Source organism: Ascaphus truei, chromosome 4 (assembly GCF_040206685.1).
Source record: "Ascaphus truei isolate aAscTru1 chromosome 4, aAscTru1.hap1, whole genome shotgun sequence".
In the NCBI taxonomy this organism is placed as follows: Eukaryota; Metazoa; Chordata; class Amphibia; order Anura; family Ascaphidae; genus Ascaphus; species Ascaphus truei.
Genome location: NC_134486.1, coordinates 226660239 through 226678076, shown reverse-complemented (window position 1 = coordinate 226678076; position 17838 = coordinate 226660239). Strand labels below are relative to the sequence as shown.

Here is a 17838-nt window from a genome sequence, read left to right as displayed (position 1 = left end):
TATAGATTGTAAGTTCTTGGAAAAAGAAACAGTATTGTGTACAACCACTGCTTTGTACAACAACTGTCATATGGGCCCCTTAAAATGTATTGACAACCTGCTACAGACTTACATTACTTAGACTGTAAGCTCTGCGGGGCAGAGACTCATTTTCCTATTGTTTTATGTCTGAAGCGCTTATTCCCATGATGTATTATATTATTATGTCACGTGTGTTACTGTTGTAAAGCGCTATGTACCTGCATGGCGCTATATAAATAAAGATATACATAGAAAAAGATGCCTGGTAAAATAGACTACCTGGTTTTCTATGGCTTTTCTATTCTTTGGATCACTGACAATGGAGAGTTGCAGCTCTGCCATCTTTTTCATCTTGCTGTCCATGTCAACCTTCTGTATGAGGCTTCTGGTCTGACTTTTCAGCAGCCGGATGGTGTCTTCTTTCCCATGCTTCTTCGCGAAGAGCGAGGCACATGCAGAGTGGATTGCAGTGACCCAGTTTTCCAGATCAGTTTGGCTAGTAGCCTGCAAAATGAAAAGGTCCAAATGTAAGTCACATAGCCACAACCCTAATAAAACATAGAAATGGGGATAGTAAGACGACAGACAGATAGGCAGAGATTGATAGATAGATTGATAGATAGATAGATAGATAGATAGATAGATAGATAGATAGATAGATAGATAGATAGATAGATAGATAGGTAGATAGATAGATAGATAGATAGATAGATAGATAGATAGATAGATAGATAGATAGATAGATACTGTACAGTATGATGATCTACCATGCAAAAAATGCAGTCTTTAAAACAGCCAGGAACATGGAAAAACAATTTATATCACTTTCTGGCCTACATAATGACTCTGAAAGATTTCATTAATTAGTAATTGATGTGCATGTTTTTGATCTTATACTGCATTGGTTTACAAGGCTGTGAAAACAGCTGAACAGTTATAAAATAATATCTGACTCTTCCTGGTTTTCCCCATGCTGGTAAGGAGTTAAGCTCCATTCAAATGAATGGCACTAAAATATTTTCTAGCACCGGGAAGAGGCTTCACATCATCTCGAATAAGGGCCGATATACTAACAACTTTGCCTGGTGATCAAATTTAGATTTATATGACCTACAACGCTCACAGGAAACTCATTTTGCGGCCAAATCTACGTATCAAGTTTATGACGGTCCAATAAAACTTAACACAAAAGAACCTGTGCAATAGTTCAACAGAAAGCAATGAAAAGAATCTAGCCAACCTGAAATAGGTAGACATCGCCGAAGGAATTGCTGAGACAGAACACATTTTCCTTCTTCGGGTGCTCAGGAATTGATTGCACTATGCTGTCTTCTGCAAACAGGGCATATCTAGGTGACGTGCTCTGCTCCATGGAGTTCCCCTCATAGGTCTCATAAAACAGCAAGGTGCAACCTTTTGCAATAAGAAAACAGCATGATTTAAGCAGGCGCAGTGAGAACCTATTCAACATAAGCTTTCTGAACACAGGAATCACAATGGAATAGTATTAAAAGCTCATCATTCACATGGCTGATGGAGAAGGGCAGAGGCACTTCACTCAATCTTCCTGTGCTGCATGGAATGAAAATGGTGTTGGAAGCTCCACTGGGGCAGGGACTCATTGTGTTGTCAAAATTCTGTGTACTTCGCTACATCCACTGTCAGTGCTATGCAATGAAAAAAATGGTGTTATTACTGTGCTGAATGGTGACACATTCTCAGCATACATGGTGGGATAACTTCTGAATCACATGGAGATGATTCAGCATGTGCATGTAAAGCCTGGGTTTCAATGTTATAGAATGTCACCATTCAGTGGCATGCGCATAACAGGGAAAGAACGCATGAAAGTTATTTTTGGTGTAATATATAATATTTACACAGATGTAGCCAGGTATAGGCAGACGGAAACAGGCGAAAATTACCACCGGCTCCAGGGAAGGGGAGAGCTGCAGGCAACCACCAGGGGGCCACTTTTCTCTATCAGATTCCCAGCAGCGGGGAAAGTAAGACTACGTAGCTATCTCTGTACAGCTCAACCCCCTTAAAACGCTGTGCTTGGGGTCCAAAGAATCACATGGCGTTATAAACAGATCGCGTTAGAAATAATGTACAATTGTATGCATTGTACAATAAAGTATTTAAGATACAAATAATCGTATTGTAAAGTATTCATAAATATGAAAATTGGGAGCCACGCTTGCATCGCGTTATAAGCGGATTTGCGTTGCAACGGATCGCGTTATAACGGGGTTGAGCTGTATATTTAATGGGGGGAGGGGGGAGGGAGGCCTGTGTGTGTGTGTGCCGTGCTATATGTACAGATTTTTCTTCAGTAACATCGCTCGGGACATAACTGTATGAATCAGACAAAAAGGGGGGGAAGGGGAACACAAAATGGATGTGCCCCCTAAAAGAATTCACTAAACTGCACTCCTACATAGTATAAAATTTAACTTTTAATAAATTTACTTAAAACATATATTACCAAACGTTGTGTACTGTGTATTAAAAATAAATTAAATTGACAATACCGAGCATCCCTGTCAGTGAATGTGTGATTATACAATCCCAATTTAGCGAGTCAATATTATTGGGATTAAAAGGACAGAGGATGCTGTAAGTCAGGGTGTTAACCCCTCTGGAGCAACTATGAGAACAGTAGGTAAGTATATCCTACTCAGTGAGCAATTAAATAGTTGGAAATCCAGCAGTCCTGCTCAAGTATATACCAACAAGCACTTAAAGTGATAATAAATGATGTTGGTATATACTTGAGCAGGACTGCTGGATTTCCAACTATTTAATTGCTCACTGAGTAGGATATACTTACCTACTGTTCTCATAGTTGCTCCAGAGGGGTTAACACCCTGACTTACAGCATCCTCTGTCCTTTTAATCCCAATAATATTGACTCGCTAAATTGGGATTGTATAATCACACATTCACTGACAGGGATGCTCGGTATTGTCAATTTAATTTATTTTTAATACACAGTACACAACGTTTGGTAATATATGTTTTAAGTAAATTTATTAAAAGTTAAATTTTATACTATGTAGGAGTGCAGTTTAGTGAATTCTTTTAGGGGGCACATCCATTTTGTGTTCCCCTTCCCCCCCTTTTTGTCTGATTCACTTTTCAGTTCACAGTTTGCACCCACATCTTTAATTATCACAATCATACACTTGGTCACTTTACTCAATTAGTGTGGTTCGGTGATCACTCCCGAACCCTCTTGTTGTTTTCTAAGAATAACTGTATGAATGCCTCACAATAAAATGTTGTACATGATTTGGTATATGTTAGTGGATCATAATTCAAGAAAATCAAGACATTGCTGCAAGTCTTTATTTGTGCATGTAAAATATGCTAACGTAATGTCACACGATCTGCTTCCTCTCCGAGCACTGCTCAGCCTGTTTTAGTTTGATCTCATGATGCCTTTTTTTTTAACCTAAAACAACCCATGTCAACAGCACAAACCCTTTCTTAACAGGAAAATGATGTAATCGCCATATGATAAAATCACCAATGTTAAAAATAAGTCGGATGGAATGTTTTCCACACACATCAACAGGACTCTTTATCTGATTGTCTTTTCTTTTTCCCCTGTTTACTTTGAACATCATGGGGAAAATATGGTAATCGCATATTCATCAGCAAACGTGAACATTAATATATCATTTATTATTATTATTATTATTATTATTATTATTATTAACATTAAACGTGCGAGGGACAGCTGAGAAAATAGAGAGGAAATGGACCCAGAAATCTCCCTGTTACTTTCTTTTCTGTTGACAGCACTTTGAGGCTCCATTATCGGCAAACTTTAAAGTGGCAGTCCCATCTAACAGGGCAAAAATACTTTTTTTTCAACGACTAATTAGTGGAATCGATTTCCTTGGATAGATTCAATCCCCCCTATAGTGACAGTTTTATGTATTTGAATCTTATACAAAATGAACATGCTTTCATTAACTTCGGGTCCACTGAATTCAAGCATATCAACTGCTTACAGATGTAGTCAGCCTTACTGTTCCCGGCACCGCAACCGAAACCCCTGTAAAATGCGGCGCTGGGGAATGTGGCAGCCGTGACGGGGCTGCGGGGGTGTCCTTTCAATGGGACCCCCTGCAGCGTTAATACTCCAGGGGCCGCAATCAGTGCGCGTTCAGTCACGCACACGGCACTGGGAACAGTAAGGCTGACTTGCATCTGTATGACTAATGATGGTTACATTATCACTATACAAACATTGGATAAAACAATTACAACCATTTCACTTTGATTGAGGATTAACAAACAGATATAAATAAAAATTGAAGGGAAAAAAAACACCTTTGTTTACAATGAAAACGTTCATAGTGGATATTAACTTTGGTCTGTCTATTGACAGAAAAGGGCCAAGGAATAATTGAGGGCATATCCCAGAAATAGTGTAAAGAAGGGGGAGGAGAGATAGGGGAGGCAGACATGAAACCGGGGTATTTAATGGCAGAAGTGTGAGGAGCTGTTTTCTCCCCAACAATCTCACACTTAGGGCCCTATGCAGAGAGCAGCGTTACAAATAATTGGAGAGTTTAAGAAAAAGTAGGTTTAATGGAGAGTTTTATTCTCCATATGCAGAAATGTGCGAAATCTGCAATTGAAAGCATGAATGCGTGTGTTGAGTTTAAAATGGAGAGATGCGCGCTGCAGAAAAGTGTTTGAAAAAAATCGCGCATTTTTTTTTTCCTATGGCTGGCGAGCTCCTGCTTCTTGCCAACTTTTGTTGGCGGAGGAAATTGTAGAAAATCACGCCAATAACAGCCGCTAGATGGCGATCGCGCCTTTCTGAATTTGGATATTTTTAACACTGGCGAGATGTAGGTTCTTGCCAGCCGCGCGGCGAGATTTTCAAATATAAAAAAAAAAATGGCGCGTTTTCTGTTACCCGGCATTTTCTCCTGTTTTGTACGCAAATTTCACCAAAAAATGGCGACATTTACAATAGCGCAGCTCTCTGCATAGGGCCCTTAGGCCTGATTAGTTTCAAACCATGTATCTTAACGTTGTTCTTTTCCCTTTTTGTTTTCAGATAGCCCTGCCAATTGATAGACAAGTTTCTTACATTAGACATTTGCCGCGGGGACACTCCTCCGGAGTTTCAAACATGTCCAGCCATGTCTCAGCCATTGATCACTATGTCAAGGTCTCTGACGTAATGGTTGCATTTTGTTTTGTAGCCTGTCTTATTAAAAAACCTGTTTGTGGGACTATTGCAAAGTCGCACAACCTCTAGTGAAAATGTGTCTGACATCAATGCACACAGAAGCAATGGAAGCCTGAGATTGGAAAGCATGGTGCATACATGAGGCTTGATGAAGCTTGTTGGAAGCTTAAGGCTACGCTGCTGTTGAAACCAATATGCTTGCTGCTTTTGTCATTAAAACCCTCCAGCGACATTAATGTATTACCACACCCTGCCAAGCAGTAAGTATGAATGACAGACTGTGGCTTATTCATCTCTTTTCTTTCTTTTGAGAAAAAGATCTCATTAGAACTAGAAATGTGCAAACCTTCTGCGCAAGTTCACAAAACCAGGCGGGATGTGCCATTTCGTTTCGGGAACATTTTTGCAAAAACGGCAAGCTTTGCAACAAAAGCCAGCCAAGCATTACAAGTCAATATGTAGGGTCATGTGGCCCTATATATGCTTCCCTTTTTGCTTTATTCTGGCAAAAATAAATAAATAAATAAACCTAAATTCTGACAAAATTGACAAAATTATAACTGATCTCAACTTTCGGGAAAATGTAATGAGAATACAAAATGTAAGAAAAAAGCAAATAGACTTAGCAAAGCAGATTTGAAGACATTCACACAGCTCTAATTAGAGACAAAAAAAAACCCTACACATATAAAAGGAAGAGTGAAAGAAATGTACAATTCTCAATAGATTCTCAATAGATATAAAACCTGTGACCTACTGTATAAGGATTTCTGTAATGTGTTTCAGACATCTTGCTGGTATTTCTAGCAAAAAAACTGTTAAGTCAGACAAAAAGAAGAGGTCACGTTAAAAAAAGAACACTCTACTTTTATAATCAAACTAAGTCTTATTATGTACTCAAGCTTCTTTTACATCCGAGATCCTAAAATATTTTTGTAGGGGTGGAAAAAAATGTTAAAAGCTTAGGAGCAAGAGATAAAAAAAAAATTAAGCCCCAAAGTGAAGGGAGGGAGCTGTTCTGGCTCCCCCTCCCCTCCCCGTTGGTGGCTATGACACACCAACATTCACATACTCTCACACACTGACACACTCACACTGCCACTTTTTTACTTCCCCCACCTCAACACACTGTCATCATTGTGAACAGGGGAGGGCACAGTCTCAGAGCGCTCCACCTCTCTCCCTCGCCCACACCATGCGCCTCTACCTGTCAGTTCAACGCTCCCTGAATGCCACACTAAACGGTGCAGTGCTGACTGACCTATCAGTCACCGCCGCGGCCCGTAACAGCGCGCTCATCCTGCTTTGCGGTCGCATTAGCAAAGTATGATTGGGAGCTCTGTTGACAGTCATGGCGGCGTCAGTCATCATTGGTCTGCCAAAAACAGCAGAGCTCTAGGCGCCAGAGACAACATTTTAGGTGGATTTTTCCTTCCCTGATTTAGGGACATACAGTATTTACCTATAGCATAGCATACCTTCTAGGTGTAAGGTGTCTTCTGCTGCTACAAGTTGTCATATGTGAAAGTATCACTTAGTAAATAGGGACCATAGCTGTTAAAAAAATGAATTCCTTCCTAAGTAATGGTAGCCCATGCAATCACCCATATAGTATTGTTTGCTGATAGAAGGACTACATGATCTTCATGTTCAGTGGTTGTGATTGTTGGCGACAAAGTGTTACACTTACAAACAACACGCTTCCCTGATTTAATCATCAGGAGTGATAAGGCAGCCATCTTGAATTTGTGGCTCCTTGAACCATTTTGTTTGACTAATTTATTACGCTCTGCCGTGAGAAAGGAGGACAGATTTTACTGTCTCAAATGCAGCAATGTACTGCAACCTGTCTAATACATATATTTCTACTGTCACAAATACCATCCTAGATCAGATGACAAGTATCACTTAAAAAGATAAAGTAGGCATTGTCATTCATTTTGTCAATAAATGTATTTTTAAAAAGGCATAGTCTGCCTTAAAAAAAAAACCAACACATTAGTTTTTTCAATTTTTACTATTCAGTACTATAGATCCCTCCTCTTGGCAATGAGACAATTGAAGAAATCTATGGCTACCTTTAAGTGTCACCCAATACTGCTTCCACTTTCTGCGGTTAACCAGCTCCAATTTCTTCTCCTTCTGAAGTGTGATCAGAGGTTTGAAGAAGAGCCACCCTGCTTTGCGAACTACTCCTTGTTCCTTCTCAAAAAGCAGGTCAAGCTGCTCCAGAGAGCTGAGCGAGTCATTGCTTGAGTCCTCCGTCCCTGTAGATGTGGCAGCTTCCTCGACATTGGTTCTCTCCATTTCCAGCTCCCTCATGAAACTTTCATATATGTTCTGCCTTACAGTGTCGCTGCTGATCGCATTGGAGTATTCGCTTCTCTGTGGCAAGAGATGGCCGGAGCCTGAAGACCACATCAGGCTGGAAAGATGAGGAGGGGAGCTTGTTTCTGCAGTGAAGCCATCAATTCCACTGTCAAAACATTCACTGGCATCTTTACATTTTGGCTCCTGTTGGATATATGGAGAGTTGCATGTTCAAGGTCATTTAAATATCTCCAAATCACTTATTCAAGGTGTATAGCAACGTGTTTATCAAAACATATTTGGATTGCAATACTGTACTGTGAAAACATGTATGTAACACATCTATCATCATTTTATTTCTTTCTTTAATACCATATACTTTTTCCCCCTCTTTAAATCTACGTTGGACAGCCCAGCTTTAAACTGTGCAACAACATACTTCACGTAAAACATACTGCTTTTTCTAAGCTATAATAAGATGCTCATGTCTGAGGAAAGATTGCTGCATTGATTTCAATCTTGCTATAATTGATCATGAGTAGAGTGTTCTGTGAACATTTTACAACAGCAACCTAGAAACTTTAAAAGGCCCCAGAAATAATATCCAACAATATTTCTTCATAAATGTATGGGAGTAGGCTACAGAACAATACCAATTGCACCAGGTAAAGAGAAATGCACTGTTAAATATTAAGGGTTTGATTACTGATAATGGAAGGCTTACTGAGTGATGAATCAGGATTCCAACATTTGGAATTCCACAAGATTCCACATAATGCATGTATCAAATCATTATTTTTTAATTTTACTGAAGCTGAACTTGTTAGTTTACAGTCCTATAAGGCATCAAATACAGAATAAGCATAGAGCTTGAAATCCTGATTTCCCTATGTAATGCCTAAAGATTGTTTCATAACTGATTGGATTAAAAAGTAGGATTTTTTTCTTCATTTCTTAAATTCACAATATCTGTCGATTTTCAACCATCATCTATGCAAACTTATAAATGGATAACAGATAAATGCTGCACCATCTATTCATTAGGATTTGTACAATTGCAGTATATATGAGATGAAACAAACCAAGATATAGCAAAATTGTTCATTAATGAATAATAGGTAATGCTACTACTTATGGATCACTATTATTTAAAAAAAACATTACTGTGTTGCATTAAAAAAAGAAAAGAAAAAAAATGTGGGGAAAGGGAAAGCATTTGTCTGAAGGGGGCATATTGCAGAATATTTATATTTTCTGTATGAAATATGTGAAGACAAATGGGATAGGAAGAAGAAATGGAAAACTTAAAATCATACAAATATAAAAACGCAAGAAATCACTTATTTTCCACTGCTTCATCTTTGCTTCTCTTTACCTTGTTATCCCCAAACCAACTTATTCTTAAAGCTGCAGACCAAGCAATATCCTACATGTGTTTTTTTTTTAAAATAAATCAGTTCTGTACTAAGAGAAAATACTTGTAGCATTTAAAAAAAAAACAATTTTAATGTATTATAATGTAACATGCATTTTTTGCCCTCTCTCTAGCAGTGCACCAATTCTATCTAGTGACTGCCTGGTCACATGATCCTCCCCATAGAACTTTGCATCTTTGGTCCTCTTCTGCTGCACTGAAAGCCATTTAGTGAAACCCTGTACCGAATCTTCGCCGATTGATCACAGGAGAATGGATTGATCGGCAACTTAGCTAATCACTTTTCAGTATGTAGATTGTAATAATGCACATATTGAATGGAATTATTATTTTTAATGGCAGCTTGAACTGCTGCTTTAACTAGCTCCCTCTATGATATCTTACTTGTTTACAATTTTTTACCAGGTGTTTTGTTTTTTGGTTCTTCGAGTCCTGCTCTACTACAATCACCACTACGTATATATAACTTTCCAAGACCTATTAGGTTAATCACCTTTAACTGCTAGAATAGATCTCAGTGGTGTCCTAACACAATGCTGAACTTAAATTAAATGCTGGTTTAATGTATAATTTTAACAGCAACTCACCTGCAGCTTCCTCTTTTTCCTTGAAAGGCTGCCTGTCCAATCGCTGATACGTCTCATTCTGCTTTTTAATGTGTCTTTTTTTGAAGCATCCTCAGCTAAAGGCTTTGACTTCCTGCATGGGAGCGTGTAAGAAGAATACTGAGTGGATCCTCTGTGTTCTACTCTGGATGGGACATCAATGTCTGAGGCAAAAGAAACCCGACTGCATAGGCTATGATGTACCCCCATGTATTGATCAGACAGCCGTCCACCTTGATGTATACCGTTTTCTAAATTAGAATTGTTGTATAAATCCCGGAGGGAAGAGAGAGATGATCTCTGGTGGAAGAGTTCACTGTTGTCATTTGGTAAAAGGCCTCCATGTATACATGTGTCTAGAGTACTCCTGGTCAGGTAAGACCCATCCATCTCTTTGATGTCCCTAGTATGTCCCCAGGGACAATCATACCATGAAGAGTCAGAGCTGAGTGAACTTCCTTTGCTGGATCTTAGACCACAGTCACTTGCAGACAGACTATGGCTTGCAGTGTAATCCATGCCTGAGTTTCTCCGAGGTTCATGCTGGTTAATTTCTTTTGTTTCCAAAGCAGGGGAGTACCTCAGCAGTTGAACTGGTCCCTCTGATTCCTCAGTTGGCACACTATTCCCACTATTGTGAAATTCAACTCTTAGACAGCCATCCAACTTTCCAAGTGTTTTAATGAGAACTTTTGGACTTTTCTTTTCCTCGGCTTGAAGTGCGGATGCCATGCTCCCATGGATCTCATAACAGTTTAAAATGTGCCCATTACATCCCCTCTGGTCCCCTGGTGTTTCGACGCCAATATAATGATACCCATTGTCAGGCATATACGTGTTGTTATTTGCCTGGCAGCAGCTACCAGGCGCACCCGATCTGTGCTTGGTGTGGATGCTACTTTTGGAGCCCTTCAGCACTACGTCGCCATGTCTTGATGAATAAGGTGGGTTACTCTTACACTGAGAGAGGCAGTTTCTCGCTAGTGATCGTGATTTGAAGCTTGCGCTGCTGCTGCTGCTGATGCTGTTCCGTCCCCACCCAGGGGAAGTCCAAGCCTTTTCCTCTTTAGCGTGAATGTTATGGATTTTCAGAGAGCAGGACTTCTGCTTGCCATCTGACACAGCACTGCCACTCGGACTTCTTGTCCCCTGCACACTGTACTGACTTTCTGAGTTCCCCATTTCTCTCTAAAAAAAAGAACGGTAGCGTTAATTACAACATCAAAATTAATAATATGAAAGAAGAAGGCTTTGAATGCAGCAGGAAGCAGCTGTTTTCCCTTCTACACCATAAAATATATCTAAAGAAATCTCAACTTATGAAATAAGGAAAGCTACAGCAAGATATATGAAATAGATTGTAAGCTCTTCGGAGCAGGGATTGCTTTTCCTAATGTCGGCTTTTATGTATGAAGCTCTTATTATTACAATATCACGTGTGTTACTGCTGTAAAGCGCTATGTACATGGATGGCGCTATATAAATAAAGCTATACATGCATACATACTGTATATACAAAGCGAGCAGTTCTGTTTAAAGGGCACTTCCACAATGGACAAAAGTGAGCTACCTGTAATAGATGCGGCATGTTTATTGGATTCACCTTAGGTGGCTGCCCTTTCTTTTCTTTTTTAATCAGGCAAGTATTTTTTTCAACTTTCCTCAGCAACAATTTTTTTCCAGGGTTTGTACAATCTTGACCTCATCGCTTTTGTAATAAGACTGAACCATATAATTTCCAGGTGGGACTGCCCCCAATCAAAGAAAAATGTATACATAAAAAATTTTTTTTTACTTAAATGCACAACTGCCCATAAATAATTCCCACCTTGTCTGTAGCAGTCACTTACAAACCTCACAGGTTAACCAATGGCAGAACACATTCTCTGGAAGGATTAGCTGGCCTCCTGTTACATATGCAGTCTGCAGATGTTTTTAATTATGTACCTCTCCCAGACAAATTAGCTGTCTCTCTATCAATACCCGCATTCACCCCAACACAATTAATCTTGGTGTGTTGAAGGGTCTGAAAAGTCACTATAATGAAGTATAGGTGTCTGTGAGGTGATATGTTGACCATGTACATTGTATGGCAATATGTAAAAAAGTAGGATTTACAGTCCAACATTAAATACAAAATTAAACAATATGTTTTTATCCACTGTGACATTTAGGGTGATTAAAGAGGCAAATAATATGTACAAATGGCTGGCAAATATTATATAATTTATCAATGTAGCTAGCTTCCCTAGGAAGATTACATCCTTATTAAAGTACAAATTATGTTTAATTGTCCATTGTGACAACTGACTATGTTAAACTCCTTTGAATTCTATTTTTATCAGTGTATCAGCTTATTCTGCTGCACTTTTTTCTCTATGGCTAATGATGACATCATAATTACTCTGCACAAAACACCAGTGGGAATTCACAGGCTGCCTTTATAACGGAGGAGGGTCTTGAGTAGTCATTGATCCACGGTTTGCCAGGGCACACTGTTTTGCAATGCATTCCGGGGTTCCTCTGGCAGTCAAGGGATTAAGAAAGAGATTAGATCAAATAAAATATCCCAGAGCATCTGGTTAACATGCATTAAATGTTTAGAAAAGGGTTTTACAAAAACCAGTGAAAGTGCCCCCCTTAGTAACTAGCTCTTCTCCAATGCTTAACAAATTCAGAATGGTCTTATGTTGGAAAGTAGCACTATTTCTAAGCAACTTTGACCATTGTTTACAACCATTCAGGTGAATGTGCCATGGGATGCCTTCCAGCGCCATCCTTATGGAATAGCACCGCTTAGTAGATATTGGCCACGATCCCCACCTTTAACACGACTCATTTTGCGGTTATTACACTTAGGGTGTTAGTTAAGAAAGTCTCCTCGCTGTAAAACTGCCCCTTATTTACAAATGAAAAAAATCCCATTCATTGTTTGTCCTTATTAAATGGGATGCAGTATTATTGTCCTAGTTTGAAGTCAGGAGACGTTATCATGTAAAACATGCAGCAGTGCTTATGTGCTTCGTCTAATATAATATCACAATGATCCGTTCAATACATTTACATACCTGTTGAATTGACACTAAACATGGGAATAACTCACAGTCTGTAAGCGTTTCATTATCTGTCTCCTGAGTCACCAATTTTCAGAGAGTCCTGCAGGCAACTCCCTAAAAAAAAAAAGAAAAGAAAACAGTGATGCTACATTGACTCCAACATTCAAGCTTAAAAGTGCTGCACCGGATTCCTCAAAGACAAAAATAACATTGGATTCAGAGTCATTTTCGTGATACAGATGCAGCAAGACTTACTGTCCCCAGGGTCACGGGCGAAAAAGCAAACGGCTGCGGCGCTGGGAACAGTGTGTGCCGCAATCGGGCTGCAGGGGGGTCCATGTATCCGGCTCAGATTAGCCCCCTCCCGGCCCCCCGCCCAAGCAGCGTTAATCAATCCGGGCCGGGATCGTCGAGGTCGCAGACACGTAAACCTCGTAGGGTTTGCTACATCTGTAAAATGTACAGCACTTCTTTTTTTTTGCCCCAGTTTTGGGGCCTGGAGGCATTGATAAATGACACATTGTTTTAAATGGGATTGCCTTTCCCTCAGAAATATGCTGCTGGTTTCTTTTTGCAGTGGTTTTGCATTTTGTTTCAACCTGGAGACGGCAGTAAATAGATACACCCTCATGTTTTATAAACACCAAGGGGTATCAAAATCTCCTGGCTGCAAAAGGCAGAAGCGCAGCAAACAAAAAGTACCACATTTAATCAAGCCCCAAACCCTATTGCTTCCCATGGAAGGATAAATCTGGTAGCTTTTTTTTTTTAAATTCAGGTTGCAGCAAGGGACTTGGATACATACTCCCTAAAGCGTAATATACATATATTCACCATTACCGTATGCATACAGTAACTAAAGTCCAAACAAGGTTTTTTTATTCTTTCAAACACAAAAATATTACTTGCACAATCATGTGTACACGCTGTAGTCACGTAAGAATTCAGAGTAAGCATTTTGCTAGCATTTGCATTGGATTACCTGTCCACTAAAATGCCTGTAAGGGAAGATAATGCAATCTGCTCCAAAAGGCAGAATACACATTTTAATTTGCAACTTTGTGCTCTGGTTGCACATGTATGGAACAGGCTAGGACAGTGGTTCTCAACTCCAGTCCTCAAGTGCCACCAACAGGTCAGGTTTTAAGGATATCCCTGCTTCAGCACAGGTGGCTCGGTCAAAATAACTGAGTCACAGATTGAGCCACCTGTTCTTAAGCAGGTATATCCTTAAAACCTGACCTGTTGGGTGTTCTTGAGGACTGGAGTTGAGAACCTCTGTGTTAGTGAATGTCAGAATTTAAAGCTGCAGTTCAGGCAATATCCTGCATGTGTGTTTTTTTAATAAATCGGTTCTGTAGTAAGAAAAAATACTTTTAGCATTTTCTGTTTGAAAAAAAAACAACTTTGAAAAACCAATTTTCTTGTATACTATTTTAACAAGCATGCTTGTTCCTATAGCAACGATTTTCATTCACCATATTTAAAGATGTCGCCAAACTTTGCCGATCAATAGACGGAGAACGAATTGACCGGCAGCTATGCAGTTCTTTAGGTAATTAGAGATTGCACAACTGAAACTATTGAAGTAAAAAAATAAATAAAAAAATAAATAAAAAAGACTGAACTGCAGCTTTAATGCCACCCAAACCTGAAGGCACACAATCAGCTAAAGGTGTATATCATAATACAGCAAATTGTAACATTGTGCTGCAATCTCTCCTAGCTCCATATATAACCTCTCCCCCAAACTGCTCAATGGCAACTAGAGGTGCAAACCTGCTACACAGCTCCTTGATACATTGGGAGTTTAAAGTGGGATAGTGTCGCTCTGAAATTAACATGCGAGAGTAGTGCCTGACCAGCCATATCACACTTTAATAAATAAACCCCATTCCCTCAAAATGATGTAGGGAGCTATTTACCAAAGTCAATCTGCTGCAAAATTGAGGCAAAAATACTGCCTCAGATTTAGTAAAAACATTCCCATTGAAATTAATGAGCTTTTCATCTTTGTTAAATATTGTGCATCACTATATTTGCATCACTTTCGCCCAAGTTTTGCAGCCGCAAGACTTTGAAAAATACCCTCCGTAAAGTCAAGATGACACAATTTGCCTCGTCTTTGGCGCAATGCTACAGTTGGCTCCGAACTCTTGATACATACGGCCCATAGACTGTTAGTACTGGAGGGGTTATAGAAAGGACATGCACTCACGGTAATCTAAAACTTTTCAGTGCTGCCCACATCATAAAAGGAAATACATATCCTGTTTATAATAAAGCGAGGAAGTGGATTAGAATGTTGAAATCGTCGAATATTACAAAACTCTATGAAAACATGTAATTAATCAGAATTTACCATCTGTAAACTGGTCCAACTCGCCTCTAAATATAAGGTCAGCAGATCGGTAATGTTCATATTCAGCTACAGATCATGGAGGTCAAAACAAGGAAGGAATGCAGCAAACCAGTTTATACCGAGCTTTGACAATAAACTTTCCTATGCAAGTTTGCTCTGTAACGGCTACTAAGCTGGAAATTGTGGCCGCTATGTACCAAGGCAAAAGCGGTGCAAATCTAGCGCAAAACAATTGCTCCACATATACGATTGAACAAAATTATGAGCCCTGTTTACTAAGATTTCTTTTAACATTGTTTTCGGCGTCAAAATTGCAATGCTTTACAAAAAAAAGTGTTGTGCTGTATGCATGAAGACTTCATATGATAATTTGTTCTTTGAAATAATTTTTGATGCATTCCTTATGTCAATACCTGATTGATACAATTTAAATGGAGTCATAATTAAGTGTATTTGTATTTATAACTAGTATTGGAAAATAACAGTTATTAGAGTAATATTATTTATAATAGCCAGTGCGAATTTCCCATTAGGCCCGGTCCTAAGACGGATTTTTTGGGCGGCGGCATATATCGACTCTTGCAGCCTGCACTTGTCGGACGCTCGTGCGCATGTACAATCGGCACTTGCCAGTTGCTTGTGCGCATGCGTGATCTGTGCTTTCCTGCCACGCATGCACATGCATAGCCGACAATACGCAACCAGCAAGCGCCAATCGTGCATGTGCAGCCTGCAACGTGACGACGGAACAGCGCAGCATCAAATGATGCTGAAGGAGCAGGGCGGCACCAGGTTAGTGCCTATGGGCAGCATACTTTTAAATCCGTCACTGATAATAGCCATATTGCAAAAAATGATATCTATAATCAAACATCTATGCTGCATCAAATACATTTCTGGGTTCATAGATAGCAATATAATTCTGCGCTAACACTATTGAGAGTCTTTGTTGGGCAGATATTAATAGATTTTTTGGTGCATGAAAACATAATTTTTTAGTACACGCCATTGACAGCTGAACACTAAGAACAGGTCTTTTTCCTTTGATAAATATAGTGCTGATAAATATAGCAAAAGGTGGCACTGTGTGCTCATTTGCATGTCATTTCCCAGAATCCCTAGCTGCAGTGGAATAAGAGGTAATGGTTAAAGGCAGGATTGCAGACCTGTCTGATACGTCAATATGCTCACAGGTGGTATTTTTATTTACTGTACGGTGGAGGGTTTTTGTCACTTTTTTTACCCACCATAACTTATTTAAAGTAACAAAACGTGAAATCTTACAGGGGGTTTTAAAAACAAAATCAGTACTGTAGTATTAGATAATACTTACAGTATTTAAAAAAATATATTATTCAACTCTTAATCTCATTTTAATGAGCTTTAACCCACCCTTTGATTTCTATAGCAGGCTTTAGCCCATCTCCCAAGCCGCGCAAGATCTGCGCAACACACCCAGTTTGGGATAATTTGTTGCCAATGTTGCCAGCAGTTTGAGCTGTAAACTGTAACAATATATAATGTTACCTTAGTATTCTAAGCACACATTGTAGCTGCTGAGCCACACTGACTGCAGTAGCCATTATGTTAGTTACACAATCAGGACTTTTACCGTTTTATAACAGGAACAGCACATGATTGCCAGCTTAAGTAAGAATCTAGAATCATACATTGTCACATGCTTTACATATGCTCCCCTCTGCACTGGACCAGTGTGCTAAGGGTTAACATGTGCTTGATCTTTGTTGAATCGTCAACCCCACCCACTGGAATGTTAATGAGCCAAGGGGACACAAAGGAAAGATCTTTTTGTTCACTCCAGCGTACATCTGCGTTGCCCCAAAGGCGCACAGCCTTTGGCGCAGCCAAAGGGCGTGAGCCGTTTGCTGCCGTTTGCTGCCGTTTGCTGCCGTTTGCTGCCGTTTGCTGCCGTTTGCTGCCGTTCGCTGCCGTTCGCTGCCGTTCGCTGCCGTTCGCTGCCGTTCGCTGCCGTTCGCTGCCGTTCGCTGCCGTTCGCTGCCGTTCGCTGATGTTAGTTGATGTTAAAGCTGCTCTATTTCTATCAGAAACCCACAATCCCTTTATCCCGTCCCCAATTTTCCTACTTTATCTGTCCATGAAATGTCTGTGAAGTGACTGTATAACTCTGTTCTTTTATTGTAACCATGTATTTTTTATAACTCTGTGCCCAGGACATACTTGAAAACGAGAGGTATCTCTCAATGTATTGTAAAACATTTTTATAAATAAATAAATATACAAATATGGAAAGAAAGAAAAAAAAGGGGGGGGGCTGTAGCATTGCTGCTTTAATGTGTGATAAATGTAGTGCAGATTTTCTGCCTCAAATTGCAACACTTTTGCCTTGATACATATGCCCCATTGTAGTCAAACATGTCCAGTCCTCTTCAAATTGCCGACTGCTTGCTTATCTGTATTTTAAAGAGTATATATATATATATATATATATATATATATATATATATATATACATATATATATATATATATATATATATATATATATATATATATATATATATGTTTTAATATATACAGCATTTGATTACCTTTAATGAAAACTAATTTGCTAAGCTACCGATCGATTGGTTCTCCCGTGATCGATCAGCAAAATCCTGTTTTTCAGCATTCACTAAATGGCTGCCTTTCAGTTTCAATCAATCCTTCAGTCAGTGTAACTCAGCAGCTACAATATATCCTTATATTACTAAGGTAACATTATCTATTGTTACAGTTTTAAGCTCAAACTGCTGGGGACATTGGAAACAAATGATCACAAAACAGGAAAGTGTTGCAAAGATCTTGCACTGC

The 17838-nt window shown here is 39.3% G+C and overlaps 1 protein-coding gene across 7 annotated transcripts in view; it reads right to left on the bottom strand.

Annotated features, from left to right (window-relative positions):
* The window catches only part of TIAM2 (TIAM Rac1 associated GEF 2), a 329759-nt gene that overhangs the window by 169741 nt on the left and 142180 nt on the right, over positions 1-17838 (bottom strand). For 4 of the 7 annotated variants that reach the window (XM_075596946.1, XM_075596945.1, XM_075596947.1 and 1 more), the window contains 5 exons: positions 12693-12759; positions 9572-10777; positions 7318-7753; positions 1262-1434; positions 301-525 (listed from right to left, as the gene is read on the bottom strand). In XM_075596946.1, the coding sequence (XP_075453061.1) occupies positions 301-525; positions 1262-1434; positions 7318-7753; positions 9572-10777; positions 12693-12710 (2058 nt within the window). In that variant the 5' untranslated portion in view covers positions 12711-12759. Of the gene's footprint in view, positions 1-300; positions 526-1261; positions 1435-7317; positions 7754-9571; positions 10778-12657; positions 12760-17838 lie in introns of all 7 variants that reach the window. The other 3 variants (XM_075596950.1, XM_075596949.1, XM_075596951.1) reach the window with 1 other exon arrangement.